At 42.4% G+C, this 26,769-nt stretch overlaps 1 protein-coding gene across 1 annotated transcript; it reads right to left on the bottom strand.

The window, feature by feature from the left end:
- Positions 1-804: 804 nt before the first annotated feature.
- On the bottom strand, positions 805-24,754 carry slc15a2 (solute carrier family 15 member 2). The gene is made up of 22 exons (XM_030427304.1): positions 24,387-24,754; positions 21,962-22,049; positions 19,887-20,028; positions 19,411-19,503; positions 18,567-18,666; positions 18,281-18,371; positions 18,117-18,194; positions 16,357-16,439; positions 16,103-16,186; positions 15,894-15,983; positions 12,488-12,532; positions 12,152-12,187; positions 10,630-10,718; positions 9,987-10,068; positions 9,307-9,432; positions 7,924-8,088; positions 6,494-6,540; positions 6,287-6,391; positions 4,911-5,004; positions 4,678-4,821; positions 3,055-3,159; positions 805-1,909 (listed from the first exon to the last, which is right to left on the bottom strand). The coding sequence occupies exons 1-22, from the start codon at positions 24,393-24,395 to the stop codon at positions 1,697-1,699; spliced, it is 2,109 nt and encodes a 702-aa protein (XP_030283164.1). The 5' UTR covers positions 24,396-24,754; the 3' UTR covers positions 805-1,696.
- Positions 24,755-26,769: the final 2,015 nt, after the last annotated feature.

A 26,769-nucleotide genomic window follows, 5' to 3' on the forward strand; every position in this document is an offset into this window, starting at 1 on the left:
AATTTAAAACAGCACAAAAAACAAGTTTCAGCTTTACACATGTCTATTTACAGAAGTTTATATGGAGCAGCATCATTCTCACTTTCTCTGAATAAAACAACTATTTAATGACTTTAAAGGACCAAACTGTTAGTTTTGTTTGTTTTAGCACATAAAAACAGATCACATAATACAATAATGCTGACTATTTCTTGAAGCTTTTTGATTTGTTTTCCACCTGCTAACCATAAATCAGCTCAGTTTCCAGAGACTTGAAACCCTAAAGAGAGAATCCCTCACAGTTAAAGGGATATTCCGGTGTAAGTTTAATCCATGGTCTAACACACCGTGAAACTGTGTTACACTCCCTCTCGAGAGATCAAGTTTGCAGACCGCTAGCTTACGTAGTTTTAGCATCCTTAGAAACAGCTGCAAGACAACAATACATTGCAGTAAATGGGTCCAAGTATAAAGTCGCCATCAAAAAGCCTGAAATAATGCTCAGAACAGCACCAAACTTCAGCAACATTACAAATAGAGTCCCAGCACATATTTAGAGGCATCAAACATTTGATATCTTCTCCATATTTGTCGGAAAAGATAAACAAAACTCACCACCCGAGAAGCCTTCCTTGTTGTGGGGAAGCCCTGTGAGTCGATTACCGAGTGCAGTAGAGTCCCGCAGTAATGATCATCATTGAGCTGCGGAACACTACTGCACTCGGTTGTGGCTTTTTGATGGCAGTTTTATACTTGGACCCATTTACTGCAATGTATTGTTGTCTTGCAGTCGTTTCTGAGGATGCTAAAACTACGCAAGCTAGCGGTCCGCAAACTTTATCTCTCGAGGGGGGGTCCTACTCTGTGTTACAGTGTGTTAGAACATGGATTAAACTTGCACCGGAATATCCCTTTAACTGCGCCTTGTCTTCGACTTTTATCAAACCTGTTATGTTTGTGGTTTTGCTTTGAGGAAATCAGACGGACGAGACAGACAATAAGAAACCTTTCTCGAACTAATAATATTAATTTGGTCATTTCCTGCACAGAAAGATTGGGATTGAGTTGCAAATGCCCACCGATCAACACAGATAAAATGCCAAGGTCACAAATGTTCATTGTGACGCATTCAACATAAACGTATAAATGATTTTAGAGACTGACTGCAGCAGTGTAAAGTGCAGCTTCCTTCATGGCTGTTCACTGGATTTTAAATGGATGGGGATGATATAATCCAGCGGGTTTGGTCCTATTTAATATCATTGTTAGTGGCACACAATGTAAACTGAACCGTATCTCCAACATGTTCTATCAAAGGCAGAATCTAAGATTATTATAGCAGTCTCAGAAAATAAGCAATTTTGACATGGAGTTAATACACAACAAATATATACAGCATTTTGTAATAACACTGTTGATCATGGCGTGTTAAATCACATTATTCATCGTTACATGTCTCATTCAGAAAATACTGTGACTGGAGTGTTCAAAAGGTTTCGCACAAAAACTTCGATGACGTGACAAACAAATACTGGACTTCTAACTTCATCCACATCTTAGCGCTACATCGTCACGAAAAAAGGTATCTCCGAATGAAAAACTTAAAAACGGGGACTGAAATAAAATGTGGTATCTTATAAGTCATCCAATGATTGGACTGTTGTAGCTAAATCACACCAGCTACAGCGATGAGGATGGCGTATGCGCTGTGGCACAGTTACAGTCTGGTGCCCTGTCCTGCTTTCACCAGGTGTATGTCATTAGATTTTTTGTTCTTCTTGTCATCGTGGTCGTCTTCCTCCTTGCTTGAATTCATCATGTAGACCTTGTCCAGCTGCTCCGGGTCGACGTAGGTGTAGAAGTGAGCCATGATGGAGAAGATGATGAAGACGCCCAGCAGCAGGCAGGCGAACAGCAGGAACTCCTTCCACTGGGACAACAAATACTGGTTAGTGTGCGAACGGTGCAGGCTGAAGTTCACTGTTGAGGTTCGCTGCTCTCTCAAAAATAAAAAGCTTGACAGCTTAACCCCTTAAGGAACACCGTTCCAACATAGGAACACCCTTCACTAAAGGAACACCCTTCGTAAAAACGAATAGTTTTTTTGCTAATAGTTTTAAGCATCAGATCTTAACAGTATATACTCACTGTTGGAAAGCTGAGACTGTCATGATTATTTTAAGCCCAAACACAAAGAAAAAAAGTTATTTCCAGACCATGTAATAGCCTTCTAAACTCACCATGACACAACATTACAAAGAGCCCTCTACCGCAAGAAGCAAGAATGCCTACATACCTTCGGAGTGTTCCCTTTTTCCACAGCTACAACGTCATGCCACAATTTTTTTTTCATAGTTCGCCAAGAGTCCATAGAATGGGAATATCCATTGTCATTTTACCCAAAACTAGCTACAAGTGTCGAACAAGCAAGAAACCCCAGGGTCTTAGCTTTCATTTGGGACCAAGATTATGTTTCTAGATAAAGGAGTTCTCAAGTTATAAACCTTTGAATCTCAGTAGGCGCTCTTGGAAAAAAAGGACCCGAGCAAAACGCACAGACATGCCTTTAGAAAAGAAATTGTGAAAAATAATTTTTTTAAGTCTTTTGACTTCAAATTTTGAGTGTAGCAAGCTGAGACCTGTGGCTATGGCCTAATTGTGTCTGCTGTGTCCACAGACATACCTGAACCCTTATATCTTGGTCAGTTTATTGACATTTGAATTGGATGGAAACCAAAACCGGTGTTCCAACCTCTGTAACTCTGTGTCAGTATGTCATAGAATCACACTTACACTTCTTTCCAATGGTACCAAGCACCTCCCTGAGTCTCTAACTATGTGGGAGCTGTCATGCTTTTAATTTCGGTATGTCGATTTGGAAAAAGAACCTTAAAATGGGGGCGTTCACTAAGAGGTTAGAAACACTTGAACACAGTTGAAACCTCCAGCCTGATCACTGGACAAATGAAAACCCTGAATACCATCGAGGTGATTGGAGCGTTATTGTTGGTTCTCACAGTGTTCAGGAAGGCTGATTTTCACATGTACATATACATTTTGTGAGAGATGTAATACCTGTTCCAGTCCGGCTCCCTCTGCCACAATCAGCACTATCACATTCCCAAAGGCAACGGTGAGCAGCCAGCCGCCCTGCAGAACTGACTTCATGTTGGCTGGAGCCTGGAGGGACAAAAGTAATCCACGGTCAACAAGGAGAGGAGAGAACAAGCAGCCCGGAGCTCGTGCAGATATTTTGTAGTATTCGATACAGCGCTTATCATCACTTAAGACCCACTAGAAGGGGGGGTGGGGGTGTCTATATGTACGGTTTACCTGATCCTACAACATCATAATGTTGCTTCAGGACTATCACTTCAACTGCCCAATACGGTTTTTTGTAACGTCACAGCTTTGCAGTGTGGGAAAATTGCACATGTGAGAAGTGAGGAGGTTGTGACAGAGAACAGATAGAAAAGAAAATATTTAGTCAACCGAGTCCCACGCTCAACCGCAACCGGCTCCTTATGTGGACTCGTATTTTCTAAGTGTTTCTGGGCGTCAACCTTTGTTCAGTGGTGTTTAGCCCCCCGCCAATCGCAGCGTGAGGTCGTAAAACATTTAAACCAGGTTACATTGCTGCCTCCATCTCCCTCCTCTGCTCTATGTCTGTCTGATGTAGTAAGAGCTGCAGGCCTGTGTGTCTGTTTGACGCAGACAAAGACACACACACACACACACACACACACTCACACACACACACACACAGCAGGACGGGGGGGCAAACAGCAGACAGGATAAAGCAGCACTTGGGCAGCATTCAAAGAAATGGATGGCTCGTGTGTGTGTGAAGGTGCTTTAGAGCGTAAACACTGTGAAACAGTCAGAAAATAACTTTTATTTCTCTGATTCACTGCTTTGTTCTTGCTACCAGCAGCAGCGATGAGTCCTGCAGAGTACGCATTAAAGGTTCCCAGAAATGGAATCAGTACTTCCTAATCCTAACAAAGGCAAAGTGCAGGATTGCTGTTCATTTTTGAATGACTTTTTATTGGCCGTCAGTGAAACCTACAGTCACTACTGAAAACGTACTGTCTTCCACAGCAGCGCTTTCCAGAAATGTTGTGACCATCAAACAGTCAGTCCTTGTACATCTGAATGGTTGACTGGAGAGCGGGACCGCTAAATTCTAACTAGCTAGCTCTGGTCCAAAGCTCGTGTGGTACCTGAGTTTCCAGTTCCAGCCGCTAGCTCCAGAGCTAACTCACTTAACTAGCTATGGGCCACTCCAATAAGCAGCAGTTAGTGGTTACATTGGTGATATGCTGCTCCCTATTTTTTGTTTGTTTTTTTTTTGTTTTTTTTGGCCTTTATGGCTTTATTGATAGTACAGCTGAAGAAGGTAACAGGAAACAGGTTGAGAGAGGGGGGAGTGACACGCAGCATATGGTCTCCAGGCCGGGAGTCGAACCTGGGTCCGCTGCAGCGAGGACAAAGCCTCTGCACATGGGACGCCTGCTCTACCAACTGAGCTAAACGGCGCACCTGCCCCCTATTTACGCATGACTTTGACAGGTGGTCAACTCTTACGTACTGCACCTTTTTTTTTAATATACTCTTTATTTATTTGTTATCTGCACCTTTTAAGTGCGTAGAGATTATCGAGTGACCGCTCAACACTGAGTGCGTATGACAACGAACCTGTGAGTAGGAGAACTCCAGGCCGGTGATGGAGAACAGGACCTCTCCCATGGTGATGAGGGCATACTGGGGGATCTGCCAGGCGATGTGCACGTCGTTGGCTTTCACATCCTCCATCTTGTACGGCACAATGGTACCTGATTCCTGACAAAACACACACAGAGACCCTGGGTTTTGTCATGCTGTGTGACAGGTAACATCTGCATGTTGACTTGTATAGGAAGCACCCTGACCTCCATCAGTACGAAAGTGTAGGAGCCTCCAAAGTCCAGCAGGCCCAGGTTGAGATTAGAGCATGCCTGTAAGCTGCAGTTGACGTTTGAATATCTGAAACACAGACAAACAAATGGCACTTAACATGAGGTAAAAGTTATATCATGCAACAACATAAAATCTAATTATCGAAGTAAATAAGGAACTATACAAAGAGTTGAAGTGAATGCAGAACATCCTTGGTCTGTTTAAGAAGTGAAAAAACATACTTTACATTTATTGAAAGAGAGACGTTGTCTTTGTGTAATCCCTCTCTGATTTTGTGGCCAACTGGGGCACGTCAGCTTTTCAGCTGACAGGCCTCCGACACATCTGAACACATTCATCTGTAGCTGTGTTTGTGTCCACCAGTCACTCTCCTTTTAGCTCTATTTTGGTCTCCACATACTGGCATCTGGCTCTTTAGCTGCCAAATGCTCCACTGTGTTCATCAGCTGGTTGTTATTGTGTGCCCAGACCACCAGTGACAAAGCAGCAGGCCACAGGACATTTTCAGAGGAAGCCACCCGGCAATCTGATGATACGAACTGACGCTGCGTGACGCGCTACAAATCAAAGTTGAGCTGGCTCGAACACCCCTGTGTGAGTCTGCTGTTTGGGGCTCAGCAGGAAGGGAAGTGCACAAGGAGATTTGAAGGATTTGGGAGCAGAGCGACTAAATTTAAACAGGAACGTTGATATAAACTGATATAAAATATGTTATAGACTGAATCACAACATTGGTTTACAATAACTGCAAGGTAAAAACTGGACAGGTAGAGTCCAGGTACTCACCCATTACCTTACATACAGTTTATCTGTCTTTTGTATTTCAAAGTGTTTCTTAAGTGCATGATTGTTGCTTTCATATCTCATCAATAACAAAACTTTCACTACCATCAAGTTGGACACTTAATTTACCTATTGAGCTGCAGACTTCAGCTTAAATTCTTTACATATCTCCACAATGCTTATTAAATTGTTGTTACAGACCTGCCAACCTTCAAGAGTACAACCCTCCCCGCGCGACGTCACCGTGAGTCGGTCTGTAAGCTAAGCTGCCGAGTCACCTCTGTGGTGTTGCACTAAGAAACTGTTGGGTTAGCGCCAAACCACACAGAATGACAATTTCTACATAATGTCGCTTTAAGAACAGATTAAGGGATGTTCCGATTTTGTTGTATAGCAGAAAATACATCAGTTAACACTCCACGTTTGAAACTGAAACACGTGCCTAAATGAGACTGCAGAGATCGGTGGTGACATTTAAACACGTCATCCCTGCAGCTCTCTACAGAACATAAACAGGAAGTGGCTTCAGGATTTCAGCCATTTAAACTGATCCAGTCCTACTCACTCTCCTCGATCCACAGGTTGGGTGGGGGACATGAGACCAGAGGGCGCAGTGAACACCAAGTCTCCAACAGTGATGTTTATTGACTCAGGCAGTGTGTTGAAGAACCTGTTGAATGAGAAGAACTCGTTTATTTCGAACTGTTTATTTGAGTTGAAAAAAGCTGACCTACATTTTTACACCAGCAGGGTGAGGTTAAACATGTCTTACCTCAGAAAAGGATCTCCAGTTTGATTTTTCGTTATGAAGTCTTCCGCCTGCAGAGTTAAAGTAAAAACGCGTACACGTCAGGAAGGTTTCTGTGAACAACATCCAGTTCTCTCCTCTGCTGAGCTCATCTGTGCTGCTCTCTGGATTTCGGAGTTCAGTTCCCGTAACATATTCTCTGACTGTACAGTATTTCTTTAAAAGACAAAAGCTATTCGATCATTCAGCGTCTGGCGATGTGCAACACCACCACTCTCACCACTTTAACTGGGTGTGATCACTTAGAAAAAGGTGATGTCACATACTTTTGTTCACCCAACACCATTTAGTATTTTCAAACAAAATGTTATGACAGTTGAGGGTTTGTTTGCTCATGTTTGCGAGGAAGACCGTCAATCAAGTGTGAGCGAACCACACCCATAACTGAGGACATCACATCCAGACATACTTGCACTTTACTTGAGTATTTTTAATTTCTCACACTTGATACTTCCACTCCACCAGCTTTGAAAGGAAAATATTGTACTTTTTACTCCACTTCATTTATTTGATGACCTAAGCTACTTGTTACTTTGCAAATTACATGCTGCATCAGAGACAAAGCAGCACATTTTCTTTTTTTATCGGTCACCGGATAAAAACACTGATCCCGATCAGAAAGATGCTGAATATCAGAAGTGATCATTGACCAGGTTCAATCGAAGTACAGTTTACAGTATACACATACTTCTACATGTACTTATTTTTTGCCAGAGAATTACTTTTGATACTTAAGTACATTTGATATCAGATACTTAAAGGCAGTTACTCAAGGACTATTGATATGGGTGACTTTCACTTCTTTACTTGACTGTCGGGTACTTGCAGATGGAGCTGTCATTTATGTTGGCCCTATAAAACCATGTGAAACAGTTTAAGAAATGCAAGTACAGGTCTGGGCTGACTGATGCCCATCTTGAAGCTGAATTCACTGTATTTCATTTCACATTTAATTTGTTAGTTCAGTGCAAGGTTCAGTTGAAGTTGTGAACATAGAATATATTACTCATATGGACAAAAGTTATTTTTATACAAAAATGGCATTTGCATTTTAGTATTATTCTGGTAATGACAGAAATAACACGACATTTTCAGAAATATTGCACCGGAATTTAGACTAAAGATTATATGAGCCTTGTGATATTGAACATTTCAGTCTTCATGTGGCTGTCTTTGATTTTTTGCTTGTGTATTTTACTGCAGAATAGAGAAGTGGCACCTCTCATTTTTGGGGGTCCTGCTGTCTTCCTATTGGCTCACAGACCTGTTGGACCCTTTACAATAGTCGTGATGATTCAGACTCTTAATCTGTAAAAACCAGAGCTGGTTCTTCTTAAAACTTTAACTAAACGTGAATATTCAGTGCTGTTCAGTGCAGTCTGAGGGTCACCCACCAGTTCGCACTTGACTGCACCAGTGTCGGAGTATAAGATGATACTGTAGGCCTTCTGTTGCTCAACCGGGTATTGAAACTCTGAAGTTTTTCCATTCAAGGTGACATCAATCGTCTGTCCCTGGCCGGAGCCCACCACTGGAAGAGTCACATATTCAGGAGGGTCCTGACACACAGAAACCAGGAGGTTAATATAGAATTCATAAGAGAAACAGCTCTGATAAAACAGCACATCACTCAGTGATAAGAGACACACAAGTTCCTGTTATTCTTTCTGGCATATTTAAAGTATCTGTGTATGGTGTTGGTGTGTATATTATTGATTTCAACCCATCAGTGCACATCACGCACAGCAAGATGTAGTGAGACAAAACAAAGACGTAAGAAGACGGAGACAGACTTCGACTTATTTGTATACAAGTATGTGTTCTTCTACCGGTGGAAAGAGTGTGTGGACTCTTGACAGCTCTGCGTCAGGGCTTTGTCAAGGACAAACAGCACGATCAGCATGAGCCTCAAGTATTTCTACACATCATTCGTGTTGCGTACTTGTATTCTTTAATCTTGTGGTTCACTGGATGCTGATCGTTTTAAAGTATCCTTCTGATCTTATTTTACATTAGTTGATCTCAGTGTGTTCTGTCATGTCGTGGAGGCATTTCTTCATCAGAAGTCATACAAAATAGATATGTTAGTGTGATTCTCCATCATCTCCCACAGACTTCAATACAGCTGACAACATAGTCTGGCTCCGAGTCAAGATTCAGCGACGTGATGACCCTTCCTCCTTTATTAGCTTCCTTGGCTGACGACAGGATTGTGTTGTGATCTGTTGTACTGGTTTTCCTTTGCAGCGTATTACAGAAAGACGGCCTCTGTTTTTACCTTTCACAATAAGAGTCCTTATAAACTGTGTTAATGCTTACGAGAGGGAGCTAAAATTAATTTAGACATTTCGGTAACAGGACTAGATATCTGTGTGTGCTGTTTATTGAAGTTCTTGGATTCAAAGACAAAGGGAATTAGCAGGTCAGCCTTTCAGAATCAGAAATCAGAATCAGCCAGAAAAAAAAAATCATTCATACATTTGATCTATTTTATATTACTTTGTATGTTTTGTCGTTTCTCTGTCCACTGCTGCTGTTTCAGTAAGGACACATTCCTGCTTAACATTTTTTATTCTCTCAGTGAGGCATTTCCTGGTTAAATTGAGTTAATATTATTGAGTGAAGGGGGGACAGGCTGCTCGGGTCAACACTTTCTCACAGAGCACACACACCCTCACAGTCAGACATCTGGCACATTTCCAGTCTATAACCTCGACTCTCACTGAGAGCTCTGTGCTGCCTCGCGTCCACGCTGGAGAGTATGAGAGTGTGTTTACCTGCAGGTGTGGGATCTGCTCCGGAAACAAGCCGCTGCCGGGTATCTTCACAGTGACGTTACCTCCCGCCAGGTTATAGACCTGCATGAGATAGCTCCCCTCAGGTGCAGGGTCCACCACTGTTTTCTAGCAGACAGAGAGTGAGATTTGTGTGCCATCAGAGAGCAGTCTTTTCAGGAATTACTCATCATACCATAAAGACTTGTGTGCGCGACTGTTCTCTGAAATGCTAAGAACATCATTGGCAAATAAAAAGGCTGGACAAAACTACTTGAAAGGATATACTGTGTCTGTTTTTTGACAAATGAATATTGAATATGAAGACAAAAGATCCCATTCTGCCACACAGACATTACTGCAAGTTTCCTTTTAAAGCAAATGTACCTTTAGATAACAAAAAAAAAACCCTGATTTTGTGGCTTCTGAAAATGAATGTAATATGTTTTGTTGTCTCTCAGGACCGGAACGCATCATTACAGAGTTCCAGTTTGTCTTTCCAGGACGACTGTGAACTCCGTACTAACTCTGTAAGTCGGACAGTCTATGTGCAGGTGTCTTCATGTGTTCCTGCTGGGTGTGCACGCTGTACATACATGTAATCCAGTGTGTGTAGGCGAGTAAGAGTGCTGGTGAGTATCCTCTAACGGGAGGTCAGATTCATGACCGCCGCTCATACGTACCACCACGTTCACCTCCACCAGCGTGGCGGCTCCGAAGGCAAGCGCGGCAAAAATCATCCCTGCCGCCATTTTCCTGAGAGGCCTGGAGCACAAACACACACACACACACACACACACGCGCACACAATTTTACACACCTGTCATCACAGTGTGTGTTTACTGCTGTGAGGGTCGAGCTTTATCACTTTATAGATCAGAGAGGTGATCAGTGTCCTCACTGATCTCCTGCCTGATAACAGACTGCCTCATCACTGGCTTTGACGCTGTGCCATCTGTTGCAAATGTGTCCTTTACAACCTTGGCTGCGCTCTAAAAAAGCCCTCCCTGCTATTTTGAAACCCACTTGACTCCACATTTACACTTCTGGAAGTTTTTTTCCGCCCCGTTTCTCCGAGATGAGAAAACAGAAACATCATCAATGACTCTATTAAACCTTGTGGTATAATCCCCCCCTGAGAGCTCCACAAACATTAACCCCCTCCTCACATTTACAGTTGTAAATATACAATATGTTGATGTCCGACGGACTCATTAAATATGAAATCTCCTGAAGTCACACGGCTCATTTTCAGTTTTACAGGTTTCTTAAATGCGCCTGTCTGCAGTAAAGACGGGAGTATCCATGACGACGGGCTCTACTCACGTGATGTTGATCCTGCAAAAGCCAACGAGCGGATATATGATGAGGTCAAAGATGGGCACAAAGACAAGAATCAGCAGGGCATTCAGCATCTAGACGACAGGGAGGGGAGAAGCTCGCCCTTAAATGACTCTATAAAAGATCACTTACACCCATAAAATCATAAAGGTCAGAGTTACACGTGAAGAAAGAGACCGATTCCGGTTTAATATCACCAGTGACTAGAAGGGTCATTTGGCAGTGATTAAGAGCTGTAAAGGTGTTTTCGGGACAACAACGGCATCACTTTTCCAGGTGACACTTTAGTGGAAAAATACACTGATGTTTCAAACGGCAGCTGTCTGCAGGTAATCAGGGACACAGCTTCTGGTTCTGTTGGCTTCATACTCCAGCACAGTGACATTACCACGAAACTATGACTGTTAGAGCGCTGACATTCAGCTTTTAGTATGCTTGAGCGCGTTTGCATCAATACTGCTAACATTTGAGACATTTGAGAGCCCAAATGTACACAGTTCCAGCACTGTCAGAGCAAATGACTGGCTGTTCTATGTAACGTAATGTAGACTCGCTGCTTGTGGGGAGCATGTTTCAACCCCTGGGTCTTCACCAGAGCCCTGATGAAGACCCAGGGGTTGAATGTGTAGTGTTTTTCCTGACTGGGCTTTGAATGATTTGGCCTCTGTATTTAAGTTTTCTTCCTTGTTTTGATACATCTGCTTGTATTTGCTGGATTGCATCTTGGTTTGTTACAGACTGCGGTTCATCTGACCTGAGTGTGAACTCCCTCAGATTAACCGAACTGTGTGTAATATTGAGAAATATGCATTCATATTTGCACAGTGATCCAGTTCCTCCTGCACCATTTTCATGTACTTTGCCCATCGACTGAAACTACAGATATTTTTGGCATATGGTTAATAATTTATTCAGTTTAACCATCGCGTCTCTCCTGTAATTCAAAGCTGTCCTTCCTTACACCCACCCAAGAACTATCTTATCTTATTTGTTTGATTTATGTCATCTAAACTCATCTGAGTGGCATTTTTTTTTTTTGCCGGCGTGCAACTATTTTGTCGTATCACGTGTAGATTGTCATTTTGATCATCTTTCAATAACAGGAAACTGCGTGTGCATGTGTTGAGTTAACAAATTGCTGCACTGTCTGTGGATGGAGCATTCCTCTGAGCCCATGATCACATAAATCTGTTCTGTTTTTGTGATGAAATGTGTCAGGATGTACGTACTTCTACAGATTGGGCCAGGTTATTCTTAAGTCTGAGCTCCGTAGTTATCCTTATATTATTAATATTAATCATTGCTGGAGTGTAAACTCTCCCAGATCCAATAAAAAGCAGGACAGTGGTGCTGATGCTATAATGTCACGACTGTTTCTTTTGTCACCTATCCTTTCACTTTTTTTATAACAGAACCAGAGCTTGACCAACATATCATTTTAATCACAGATATATCAGTGTATTTACTGTCCTTGTTGTGCGTTACTGCTCAGTTTACTTGCACGTACCTGCATCTGGTCAGGCTTGATGCTGAAGGAGTTCCCCTGTAATGAATTGAGATGATTTCAGTCATTTAAACTTTAACTTCATAAATCTAAAAGTATGTGCAGGGCATTGTGTAATAAAAGTCACTTTAGGCCATAAACGATGCAATTCACCGGAATAAAATGACAAATTGTAACAACACCCTAACAATGGGGATGTCTGTTTTACAGGACAGTTTGTACATTGGATGAATATTGACACCCACCCACTGATAACAGAGTGCAATAAAGATCTTATCAGCTTTTTAAAAATGATTAAAAAAAAAAAAAAAAAGTTATTCATCATGAGGAAACGCTTACAAAAGCCATGTTCATCCTGGCAGCTTGAATTGTCCAGCGGGAACCCTGCAACAGAGACAAACACTAGTTTACGACAACAGCTAGACAGTTGGTTCAGTGAAATGAGCCTTTAACCACAGAATGTGTTGTGTTCGTGTTTCCACACAGGACAACAATAAAACTCTGCGCTCCAGGGAAGACGTGGGTTTGTTGGTCTCGTCTGACAGTTTTCTGATTGTCGCTCTAAAGTCGATTTAAATGAAGAGCTATGAGTTATGGACGAAGTCACTTCAGGAATGTGAAATGTTTTTGTCGAGGTACTCCATAATCAGATGGTTGTGTGGAGTGTTGGTCGGAGGAGAAGATAACAGATAGTTATGGGATTTTTATAAGAGAGCTATGACACAAGACCTTGACCCCATGCTGACTGAGGAGAGTCGTTCTGTATGTACAATCAAACAGAATTCAATATGATACTATGATATGATACGCTAAAAACACTTCTGCTGTAAAGATCAGTTTAAAGTCAATACAAAAGACATGAAAACATAAAACAAATGACAGACTGCTAGTATCTACTGTGGAGCTGTGTCTCAGCTACACACTCCATATTAAAAAACAGAATTATCACCTCACAGTCCAGGTGCAGTCTTCATCCGTGTCTGTCCAGACTTGGAAGGACTTAAAAGGTATTAAATGACACTAGATCAAGGACTAGATAAAGGACACTGGTCACTAGAACAGGCGTATACGCTTTAATGCTCCAAAAACACATCTTTTTTCTCAGACAGCAGGTCTGTATTCCCCCCTCTGTCTAAAATGCATCGTTATAGCTCCTGTCTCTTTAAGGCCACGCCTGGATACCCAGTCTGCTCTGATTGGTCAGCTCCCACGCGTCTGAGCCAGCACCACTAACAACCACAGGGCAGCTGTGCTGAATCCATTCTTAGGTGCCAAACTAGCTGCTAGGCATTAATTACATGTTTGACATGCGGGTGACGTAGTGTGATGTCACAAAGTCACAGAATTAAAGGCGAGACTACTGACGAGGCGTTCAGGAGCAGTGTTTTCCGTGGGAGAAAAGGGGCTTTTGTTGGTGCGGACTTTTTAATTTTCAAGACTTTTTACATGCTCAAGATCATATAACACTGAAGGAAAGGAAAGGAAAAAGCTGCATAAGGCTTCTTCAAGTGTTTTGTTTTTAATTATCCCTATATTAAGATGTACATGTATTTTTACAGCTAAGTACAGTGGCTTTGCAACTAGGTGCAATGACAATCCCCTGAAGATCACTATCAGCAAAACCAATGAGTTTCTGATTGTTTCAAATATGGATGTTGCTGCAAAGAACGTGGATGCTTCACACATGTTGAACCCAGCAGCACAGGAGATCTCTACAGTCATAGATTAGTGTCACCAAGTCAGTATCTGACCAAATGTGAAATGTGGTCACAGACCGTGTTTTAAAGAGCATTCTGACATCACGGTGATGCAGACCTTTGGCCTTTTAGATTTAAATGTCATCACTTCATCATTTTCAACAGTGATCTTGACCAGTGTTATCTTTATATTGTTTATCATTTTTCATTTGTATTTGTTTTTTTATCATTGTTTTCAATTCAGTGTAATTTCATTATGTTCCCAGAGTGCATTTGTTTGTTTCAGTGTAGTTTTCATTGGTTTCTCTGTTAGTTGTGGTCTCTTTTCATTTGATTTTAGAAGTTTATGATAAGTATGACAATCACACCATTGTGTGAAGGCAATCATCTTACAGTCTTGGTACACATATGCACCACTGACGTCTCATGACGTTGTGTTGACAACAATACAAACATCACCTGTATATTTGATTAGGTTGTAGTTAGTCCTGTTAGTCCTGTTACAACAAGTTTTCTTTTCTTTTTTTTTCGAAGGCCTGGTTTTTATTTCTATTTCAATTAAATACAATTATTTTTCATACCCGGTTTTATGTTTTTCATTTAGTTTTAGTTACAATTATAATAACCTTGTTTGCAAGCTAAGACAAAACATTTGTTGTATACATACAGAAACAGAACTACTTTTCCCATGTTCTGTAGGAAACAGATCATTGAAGCTGTCTTTTTATCTGTCCTGGATCATGGTGATGTGATCTATAGACACGCCTCTGTCTCCACTCTCACTCCACTGGACTGGTTCTTCACTCCCCCCTCAGATTCATTACTAGTGACTGCTATTCTGCTCATCCTTACATTTCGTTTCGTTTTGTTTTCTTTTCCACTTTTTCCGTGAGGGTTGCGGGTAAATGTAAATCCTTACATTTAATATGAAAAAGCTGGATGGGCACCTTTAACAGTAAGACATGACAGCCAAAGGTTCCTGATTCTTTTTCAAAGCTTTGAAGGGCAACATGGCACCATACATCAGCTCTTCATCCAACTGGTCACAGAGTCACTATACAACACGCTTGAGCAATTGCATAATGCCCCACCGTCCCCCCGTAAACACAACATTTTGGAAAGCTGCTTTCAGTTTCAGTGCTGCATGCACTAGGAGCATTTTACAACGTACATTTAAACTTCATACAGTTATACCTATAGGTCACTTCTAACTACGCGCTGTCCTGTATGGTTGTTTACCGTTTCTCTTTCATGCTCCTCAGTTTTATTTGTGTTTTGTCATGTTCCTTTGCCTGCACGTTTATGTTCCCATTCAGTTCATTCGTTCTGTGATTATGTTCGATTTTCCTGTTTGTTGTCACATTTTTGGACCTTTTCTGTTTTTCATTTGTGCGTTCGACATCATTTTCAAGATTTAAATAAGACCGAATAAATGAATGGGTGAAACTAATAATAACTTTAATTAAATATAATAATACTTATTAGTTACTATAATAACTTGAGTCTAATGAGTCGATCACGGTGTCCCGCTGGACGTTTGTGTCAAACTGGAAGAAATTCCAACAAAGCATTCCTGACAGGCTGCGTCCGCGAGAACAGGGCCGACGGATCATCCGGCCACAGCTGCTGCTGGTGCAGAGGCATCATAACAAAATACGGTCAACTCAAAGCCCATGTGTCTTGGAGTTGTAATCATTGCATCATTCATATCTTTTGGATAACAGTGGGATCTGTTCAATATGTACAGTACAATAAGTGTTGCATGTTGTTTTTGGCTGGGACCAGGGATTTCACTGGTTGCTTGGCAACTGCTCAAGAGGTTAACGGGCATGTCATGAGTTTGGCCTGTTTGCTCATTAACTGAAGAATTTCAATTGGATGTCAATGATGAGGATCAAAGTGATGCAATTCATCCTGAGGAGGACTAATTTCATGACAAACAATCTAACAACTGTTTAGATGTTTCAGTCCGGACGCGACTTTAGTGCAGTGTATGAAGTATGGAGCTGGAAAACATTACAAAGAAGTCAGCGGTGTTCATATCATACCTGCTGATCAAACAGAGCCCAGAACATTGGCAGCGGGATGTAGAGCACCAGAACCCGCAGCACCATCTTGATCTCCTGGATCAGACGCTTCTGTTTACACACAGACACACACAGGACGGATCATTGATGCACTGAAACCAACATCGGCCTCTTGACTTTTTACAATTTGTCATCCGCAGAAAAGTTAGTAGAAGAAGTCTTTTTGTTACCGAGTACTTCTCCTCGGCCCAGTCCAGCCAGTGCTTCCTCGGGGGGTCATACTTGGCCCTCTGCCAGCGGTTTCTGATGGCAAACTGTAAGTAAAGAATAGGAATGACGAACGGAAGAGCTCAGACACAACAGGAGCAGAGGCAACGTGTAAAAATCAGCCCTTTATAACAGCAAAGTAAATAGAAGTGAATAGATCTGTTTGCACTTTGGTAAATCATCCGATGCGGTTCAGAGGGACTGGGAGATGACTCACGCCTATGCAACTGCAGACTTCCAACAGGATGTTTCCCTCGGGAGGACTCCTCTTGTACAGGCTGCTGCCAGAGATGAACACAACTGCACAAGATGGATGAAGAGTCAGACAGTTTATGTTGGAAACAGCTCAGCCGCTGTGCAAACAATTGCTCCACTCGCCTGGTACCAACATGCTCAGATCAGCTATATGTACTCCCTGAGCGGGATCTGACACACAGCGGTTTACCACTGAAGAATGTTTCGTCCTCTTACAGCGGCTTATGAAATAGTGAAAAAGTCGAACACGCTGTAAACACGTCAAGTTTGGGCCTGACCGCTCGGACGCTGAAGCCTGCACTCTGTCTCACGCTCGCTGTGATCTGTCCGTGGCCCCTCAGTAATAAAATCACAGCTTGTTTTCACAGTGAGCGCTCAGCCGAGCGTGGATCCCATAAGGTTCAGAGGGGACGGGGATTCAGAGGCAGAGACAACGGGCTGTCAGGACGTATGCAGAGGGGCCTTGATCAGCAGGAAGCCCACCCTGTCAGAGGCTGCACTTCACACACACATGCTCTCAGCATGCAGATCACAGCCTGAGCTAAGGTAATGTCCTCAAAGGTGACAGTCACTGATACCAGTAAGATTAAAGGAGACATAAGCTGTTCATTTTCAGGTTCACTATTTTTTTTTAGGTCATTACTGGAAAAGGTCTATACGCTTTAATGCTCAAGAAAAACGCATCAGTTTTTTCAGACAGCAGCTCTGATTCCCCCCCCCTTCGGTTTTAGCTCCTGTCTCTTTTAACTTCCAATACTTTTTACATGTACATGAACCTATATAACACACTAAAGGAAGGGAAAACAGCCACAAAGTGCAACAGGTCCACCTCAAAATACAGGCATCACATCACAGCCTGGTGTTTTTATTTCCTGGAGGCATGAAAATTGAGTCCATTTATGTTTTATCAAATCATTTTTTTAACCACAAACAAATTCTTAAGGAGCCGATTTGTTTGATTTTTCACGTCCGTACAGCTTGCTTGTATTCACCTTTGTCAGATTTTGACTAGCGGGCGACTGCTCTGATCCAGGCCAACGTTTTTAGCTGATGCAGTATCATAAATAAACAGTATGTTTTGGGAGGAAATGTTTTAACTGCTGTGTACGTCGAATCTTATTTGTCTAAATTCAAGTTCAAAATTGTTTCTGACTCAAGGATCTCTTACTGGCTTTACTCAGAGCTTCAAACTGAAATGCAGCAAGAGGTTCTGTGGTTCGGTTTTAACAACCATTTATCAGACCCTGGTAGCCTCCTTATCTCTGCTGAAGGCTGGAGGCTTGAGGATACACAGCCACTACTAGCACAACACACCTGAATTGCCTTAAGAAGCGGCGGCCAGCAAGTTTGAATGTGGGTAATGTTGGCACCCAGTTTTGATAAGAAATGCGTTTGTGTGGAATTCACCTTAGGGTGACAAGACTGTCTGTACCAAGTTTTATTGCAATCCAATTGATGACGACTCCATTTAAACCACAAATGTCATTCATGCTATAATAGTGGAGGGGTCACCAAAGGTCGGCTCCTCCACGCCACGTGCACGTCCGTATGAAATGTCATGACTAGCCATATAATACCTGTTGAGTTATTTCAGTCTGAACCAGATTCATGAACTGACAGACAAACAGACTGACTACAAGAGTACTGTAGTCAGTGTCCACACCTTCACAGCTATGGGGAGTCCATGTGAGCGGAGTGTGTTACAGGTGGATGGACACTCACCTAAGGCCACGATCATCAGAGCTGCAGGAACTCCGAAGGCCAGAGCGTAGCAGTCCCCACCGAAACACTGCACATCACCTGCAGGAGCAAAGCAGCATTGAAACACACTGATGGTGGTCACACAGTGGACTTCCGTGGGTAAATCACATGTGTTCAGTGCTCACTTCTCAGGATGGGTGTGATGACAGTGGACAGCAGGCTGCCGGCATTGATCGACATGTAGAAAATGGAGAAGAATTTCTGCCTCTCGCTGGTCTGGAGGGGATCAAACGAAGAACGAGGAGAAACTTTTTTGGAAAAGGTCGAAAACATCGAAACATGATTGCACTGATTTGTACTGAGCTGACAGTCTTTTATGGACTCACGACACACACATTGTTTTTCAGACACGAACTACAAGTTACGATGCTTTCATATCTTTAAACCTAAAGAAGAAGTGTGGTGTCTCACATGCTCCTCGTCGAACTGGTCTCCTCCAAACGCTGCCACACAGGGTTTGATTCCTCCAGTGCCGAAGGCGATGAGTATCAGCCCAACCATGGACAGAGCACTGCAACACAGGGATACACAGTAAGTGTTCTTTTTTTGTATTGAAACTACAGTATAAGTATATGACTTGATTAGTCCACCAACCGAACATTATCTAAGAGTCTGTCTTACCAGGAAATAATCTACATGAATCATTAATTGATGAGAAGAGTCTCAATGAACCAAAGTTTCACTGGTCTGTTAGTTACATATTGAAACCCCTCAAACTCCATACAGCAGCTGCACCCTGCCATTGGGGCAAGACCAAGACCAAGAGGACAAGTCAGGGTCAAGACCAGCACCAGACCAGTATAAGAGTAACACATTTCTTGATAAAATAATCAAAAGGCATTTCAGAGACCAAGGAAAAATCTGTCGAGTCTGAGACGAAACAAGACCTTCCAAAACTGGGCCTAACTTTAGACCAAGACCGATCTCACGTACTACGACACAGAGCCAGAGTAAAGGTGACAGAGACAGGGCGATGATAAGCAGTTATTCTGACACATTCACATCATCACCACTTTTGACGTGGCAACTGCTGTCTCGCTCTAAATCCCTAAATCTATTTTCAAATTTTAATCATGAAGATATATCGTGAACGTTTTTCCTTTTTCTTTGGTCGCGGGCAGCCAAAGTTAAAAAACAATCTGGCACATCTGTGACGTGTTGATCGACTCACAGGGAAAGAATAAATGAATGCGTATCAGCGCTGAGCTGTGAACCTGGCTGCTCAGAGAGGGTGAGTCAGCTCTTGATAACTTACATGTGCACATCGGTGTTCCCCACAGTGGGGATGGCTCCGACCGACTTGACCACATGGCCGATCACGTAGACGATGGACAGGTAGATGATGGTCCTGTAGAGAGCACACGGTCATTATGGACACACGAGATCTGCGAGGCCAGAGTGACTCATGTTCACTAACTGGTGGTGTTACACATTCACCAAGCTGCCAGCTTGCATGAAGCAGATGATAATACAACTATAGATACACAGAGAGGCCTGTCTATTTACTGCAACGATGCGGTGTGAACGATTGCTCAAATGTTCACACCACAGTACGACACCTACCATCCCCTGGTGACTGTTTCTTCAGGAGTGAGTAGATCCAATACAGTTTAAAGTAAGTTCTGTGGGTTGTCTGAGACATTGTTTCTACACTGTTAATGAGGCAACTGAAACTAAAACTGTTGAACTAGCCCTTTAATGCACACGTGGATGAATCACCAGCGGACTCACTTGTATTTTCCGAGCCAGGAGTCGGCGATGATAGCTCCCAGTATGGGCGTGAAGTAGCAGAGGCTGCTGAAGGCATGGTAGATCGCGGTGGACAGGTCCTTGTCCCAGTGCAGGTAGGTGAGGAAGTAAAGAGTCAGCAACGCTGTGAACACACACACACACACACACACACCACCGTGAGCTGTCTGACAGAGACTGACACTGTAAAGCCCAATTATTTCATATCAGAGAATTCTCCTCCTCCACTGTTCCTACCCAGAGAGCTTTATTTCATTTATTTCATGATAAGGAGATCCAAGAGATGATCCCAGGTTTGGTTTTGGTTTTTGAATGTGTACAAAATGATGCAGAGGACATCTAAAATATATCAATGTGATGGATTAGGAACAAAAGAAAACAAAATATGTATGAGACTCCTCTGAAGGTCTAGAATAAGATGTTTTTTCCAACGTTGATGCTACTTGTCACCATTTTCTTCTGTTGTTACCAGCCTGGCTGCGTTGTCCATCATTACAGTACATGAACTGTTAGAGTAAAACTTCATCAGCAGGACCCAGTGTCTCTCTTGTGTTTCACTGCCATATTTATTAAATAAACCTCCTTAAACCTCAGTGTATAATCTTTTAATTTACTGTGTCTGTGTCCCGAGCTTGGGTGTCTGCAGCACTGTTACGGTGACAGGTAAACAGAGGTCACATCACACACCGAGTTTGACATAAACACTCTACACTGTCCAACACTTCTCCTGCTGTTTGAGGGCAGTTTTCTAGGAGTAAACACTGACATTTTTGAACCTAAATATCTTCATTAAAGGTCCATTTACTAGCTTTTCCCTGAGCTATCAGTCGCATCTTGTGTTTTGCTCAGTTAACTGTGAGATGTTGTTATAAACGTTTTTTTAAAGCTAGTAAGTAGACACTAAGTACGTTTTTTTTATAAACTTTGATGAACATTCAAACTGTTAATTAACACTGTTCACGCACATCGGTACGTATTTGACCTCTGCCAAGAAGGTTTTGTTTTCATCCATGTCAATTTGTTGGTTTGTCAGCAGAGTTAGACAAAAGCTACTGAAAGGTTTTCCACCAAACTTGGATGGAGGATGTTCTCAACCCAGAATTGACGTGACAGAAAAAAGGGACAGATCCAGGAACACATTCTTTATAAGGCGTATTTAGATGGCTGGTATCTATGAGTGACTACGATTTGATCTGGATTGAAATAAAAATCCAGATCTGGCTGATTTAAAGGAGCACTCTGTAGTTTTATAAAATAAATTCTAACTGAGAATTTTCAAATTTACATTATTAATTAGGTAATAACACAAACGTTCTCCATAACTGAATAAACAAGCTGTTCTCAGAGGAAAATAACGTTCCATCACTCTTTGAAGCTAAAAAGGTGGCAGGGTCCGCCACATATAAACAAAGGAAAACATTGTGAAACTGTGTTGTCCTTTAATGTCAGTTTGTTTATTCAGTTAATGTTTATTTAGTTTGTTTAGGCAGGAAGAAATCAGCCAATGAAGATATTTCTCTTCTCATTAACATCTCTTCACCAAACTACAGAGTGCTTCTTTAAATATTTTGTTTTCAAATATTGGATTAGGCTTGAATTAAAGAATGCGGAGGTATACACTCTACTGAGTGCAATTCTAGTGTGCATTTCAAAAAGAGGCTCAGTGTCTTTGAATCCAGTCTCACCTCGATTAAAAGATGATCAAAATCATAAATTGGTAACAAGAATGATTTGTTACTGACCTATTTAAATGGACACATGGAAACATACAGACAAAGACGATCAGCTGAAAATATTCACACTTGTCAACTTAGACAGCGTGAAGTGGAAATTGTCTTTTGCACAACATGTTTCCATCTGTGTGTGGCTGACTGAAGTAATGTGACGGACGGACATGTGAGTATAAGTGAGGTCATGTGGGAAGAAGACATACACTGCAGCTGTATGTGTCCGTGTTGGTTTAACAAGCCACAAATTCAATATTCAAAGACCCTGAAGCCTCTCCTGTGGTCTACAATTGATCTACCACATGTTGTCCACACGGACAGTGTGCATACCTTTCATGCCATAGTAGGAGAAGCGCTCGCAGAACTCATTCACCACGATGAAGCAGATGCTGAGCGGATAGTTGGTCCCACATACTTTCTACAAGAGGAAAACGGAAATATGATACAAGACATTAACCATCCAAACCTGCTGAAAGTGAATTCACTGGATTATCTATTTTCTCCGAGTCAAATATTAACATCAGCTTGTTCATTCAGTCAATAGTTTCACCTGCTCTAACACAAAGCTGATCGATCATTTGTTGTGGAGCGACGCCACACTTCCTGCTTGTTTACCACTCGTACTGTAAATCACTCAGGTCAATCATTATGAAGATCGAGAAGTTACAGGGAAGTTGTAGGGAATATATGACAGGTTATTTAAACTAGGAAACAAGAATCCCTTAAAATACCTTTCATCAATCATTCATTTACCCATTGTAACATACTTAACACATTAAACATGGGCCGTTTGATTAAAACATCTTACACTGAAAAGCCAGTGAGTACAATTCTAAACACACAACGAGCTTGTAAAGTGCAGCATAGAGCAGCGTCACAGATTAGCCCCTAGAAGTCCTCAGCAGAAAAAAATTCAAGAGTTGAAATGATTAGTTGATCAGCTGATCAACAGCAACATTTTGTACGTTTTGCTGCTGTCATCCCACATGACGTTGAGTCCCGGGAACTTTTCTGTTACATTATCTCACCTCGACAGTTAATCAGTGAATCCTAACAAACAATCATCAGAGTCATATGTGGTAACAAATATTAACAGCTGCAAACTCAGTACACACAACAGCATCATTTAATCTGAGGTCATCTTTATAAAACTGATAGGAACAACGCTCCAGCAGAGTAAACTGGAGGACTTTTAATACTGACGCGCAGTCAGCTGTTTGCTGGGATTGGCGTTTCACTGATCCAGTGTTGGTGCTGATTGGTGCCTTCTGTTCTCTTTATATGTTGTATCCTCGCTAATACTTTTGTATACCAAAATACAACTAAAACGTGTCTCTCTTTCCTCTGGCATTCATCAGTGTAAATCTGACTTTGGTTGTGTTTGTCTGAATGCTGAAACATCAGCCTCCACACTACTGTGGAGACTCATGACATTTTGTTTGCAGTCAGGTTAGCTGCATGGACATTTAGACAATAAAAAGTTCAAAAGCATCAGTAAGACTTTACCCATCCTTAATAAATGGTCCCTTTATAAATAATTAAACTTCAGTTAAAGTTATTTTTAATGCAAATATGTTTTCAATAACTTATCATTGGTAAGTGAACAAGCAGATGCAAGAACAGTGACACATTTTTCGGGAGGTTCCAAGAAATCTGGCACATTGTATCTCGTTAAAGGAGCATGCTGTAATTTTGGTGAGAAAAAGTTTATGTGAAAAAGAAAGATCTTCATTGGCTGATTCTTTTCTGCCTAAACAAACTTAATAAACAAACTATGTTTGTTTTCATAACTGAATGAGCAAACTGACATTAAAGGACAACACAGTTTCATACTGTTTTACTTTGTTTACATGTGGCGGACCCTGCCAACTTTCTAGCTTCAAACAGTGTTCTGGGACCTTATTTTCCTCTGAGAACAGCTTGTTTACTCACCAATGGAAAAAGTTTGTATTTTTACCTCATTGATATTGTAGATATAGAGAGTTTGAAACTACGTAGTGCCCCTTTAATATTTTTTCCACTTGAAAAGTAAAAGGAAAGCATTTATTGTGCAGTTGCAGCTGACGGGTGTAAACCTTTACAAATGCTTAATAAATGGTCTATAAAGCATTTCATTGTTGAGTGAAATAACTAACAACTAGAGTACAGCTGACAGTAAATGCTCCCTTGATCCTGTCAGCCGAGTTCAGGATCATGTGGTCAGACTATCTATCTATCTATCTATCTATCTATCTATCTATCTATCTATCTATCTATCTCTGTCTAAAGAAGCATCTTACTCATGTTCCACCTCAATAAACCATCATGTACATGTCACTGATGGTGTTGTCCTCTCCCCGTGGAAATAAGCTCGCTCGCATTTTATTTGGTGGCATGACCCTTTAAACTGCTCACTATCGCATGTGACTTCACGCGGTTCGTGTCGTGTTTCTCCCGGTGTTTCAGTGTCCGGGATGCGCCTGTTGCATCATCTCGGCAGTGCGTGATGGCAGCGGTGCGCTCACACCAGGTGAGCGGGGCCGATCGCTGCCCGACACAGTACCACACATCTGCAGTGTGGCTGAACAACTCGACAACACATCTCAGCCCCACATTTCACGCACGTAAAAGCCTCCCCCCGCGTCACTGTCCACGCGTCTGCCCCGCACACATCCGCTCCAACTTTTCACGGCGGGTTTAAAAAGTGACTTTAAGAAGAAAAAAAAAAAAGTAAAAGTCACACCGATCGACCTGGACGAAAAGTGCACACACTTACCTTACTCATGTTGCCGTGTCTGTGGTGGCTTATGGATCTTCACTGTCGCATCGGAGCTCCTGACTCACATCCAAGTCCGTCCCACTGTGCTGTGGAGGCAGGCTGAGAGACCGCGATCATTTATGCTCCTCCGGCGGACTAAAAGTTAATGTTCCACCACCAAACGTGGACTTGTCGTTTAAGGAACTGCGGGTCGGCTTCCCCAGACTTTGCTACTTGAGAAGAAAAAAAAAAGTTTCCCAAACAGCGCAGTGAATCACCCGGATCCGTGTTTTTCGAGCCCACCTTCTCACTGAAGTCGGTGTCAGTGAGGTGGCCCGGCGGCAGCAAGCTCACATGTACAATAGTGTCGTTGTTACACAGCAGACTGATGGAGGCTCCAAGTCCTCTGGACGTGTAAACTCTGCTGTCCTGTGTGTGTGTGTGTGTGTGTGTGTGTGTGTGACTTTTTAGTGGACTTTTTTTTCCCCACTACTTTCCTGGAAGCACCGGACAATTCCGATCATAAAGGATGTTGTTTGTCTGTTTTTGTTGTTAAACGAACTGAACTGTTCTGATCTCATCTTTGACAGTGTGCAAAGTCGATCATACAGAAAAAGTAAAGTACAAGTACCTCAACATGAAGTACTTGAGTACATGGACTTAGTAGCATTCCAACAGGAACAAAAGGCTCAGAGGAGCAGGAGGCAGTAAAGGGCTGGAGACCAGACCTATTCAGCAGCACTCAGGAGGCCCGTGGGCCTTATGGGGCTCTTTAAAAACCTCCTTCTGGCCCTCTGATCATTTTATCAGACGTCTAATTATCACATTATTAGCTTATTATGTTGCAAAGCAAAAAACGATCTTGTTTCATAAAAAGTTTTAACCAAGGCGCACAGAGAATTTCGTAAATCAAACATGTTTTTCTCCTGGAGGTGGAACCTGCTTCCACAGAAACAAAGGTTGGTGTGCGGATGTCACAGGGTCGAAGATGGAGACTCTTTCTATAAACGTTACCTTTCTACTCTCAGAGGGAGTTGTCCTTGTTTGTTCTGGTCAGTGTTTAAGTCCCACCATAAGCCTGTGTAACGGAGGCGTTACGACACCTGGCTGACCAGATAACAGACGTGGAGAAAGATCACACAGACTCTCTGCTCATCAGAGCAAATCTCACACACTAACTACCATAAATATAGACAGCATGTAAAGTGTCCCACCAGGGACACCAACACATTGGACCATTGCTACACAGTTACAAGGACGATTAATGTTCAGTTCCCCGTGCACCTTTAGGACTGTCTGATCACCGTCTGCTCCATCTCATCCCGACCTACAGGCAGTGTGTCAACCTTCAGTGAGGAAAAGTGACGGATAAGTAAATGCCTGCTTTGGCTGCACTGGTTGGGGTGTTTCTGAAGCTGCAGCCTCAGACCTTAGAGCACTCACTGACACTGTGACATCTTAGATCAGTTTTTGTGAGGATGTGTGTGTGCAGACCAAGACCTTCTGCACATACAACAACGACAAAACCCTGGTTCACACTTAAACTCAGGCAGCTGCATCAGGCGAAGGATGAGGCCTGCAGTAGTGGGGACCAGGCCATGAAACTCACTGGGGATCAGGGTAGCTAAGAGGAAAGCCTCTCAGCCAACGACCCTGTGTCAGTTCGGAGAGGCCTGTAGAACATCATTAACTACAGATGACCATCCCCCCACCCTGTGGAAAACACTGACTGGCAGATGACCTCAACAGCTTCTACATCAGGTTTGAAAGGAACTCTTTCACAGCCATCTCCCCCCTCCCTCCTGACCTCCCACCTGCACTAAAACATATGTGAAGAGGATGTGTGTCTGCTCCTCCGGCGACGGATTATCAGAAAGGCTGTAGGACTGGTTCAGATCTGCAACGAGACAAGACAGGAACAGACGGCAACGGACAATCGGGTCCGCACAAAAAAATAATTGGGGCCAACCTGCCCTCCATACGGGTCCTGTACCGGTCCAGGGTCAGGAAACAGGCAGGTAACATCTTTGCAGACCCCTCACACCCCGGACACAAACTGTTCAAGCTCCTCTCCTCCGGTATAGGCATTTCAGAGCACGGCACGTCAAAACAACCAGACGCAGAGACAGGTTCTTCCCCTAGGCTGTCACTCTGACTAACACTTAAGAGTGTCAGAAAAACATGGTCGCTCAAGCCTGCCACTGTTTTAAATGGAAATCCTGTTTTTAATGTAAATACTGCATACAAATCTGCACTCCTTACAAGGGCACCTTTTTCTTGAACTTATAAGTCTTAATTTTATTATTTCTTTTTAAATTTTCTTTTTAAATTCAATGTTTCTATTTCCTGAACATTGACGGCAAGTTTAACCAGAGTCAAATTCCTTATTTGTGTACACATG

This window comes from Sparus aurata, chromosome 9 (genome assembly GCF_900880675.1).
Source record: "Sparus aurata chromosome 9, fSpaAur1.1, whole genome shotgun sequence".
Lineage (NCBI taxonomy): Eukaryota > Metazoa > Chordata > Actinopteri > Spariformes > Sparidae > Sparus > Sparus aurata.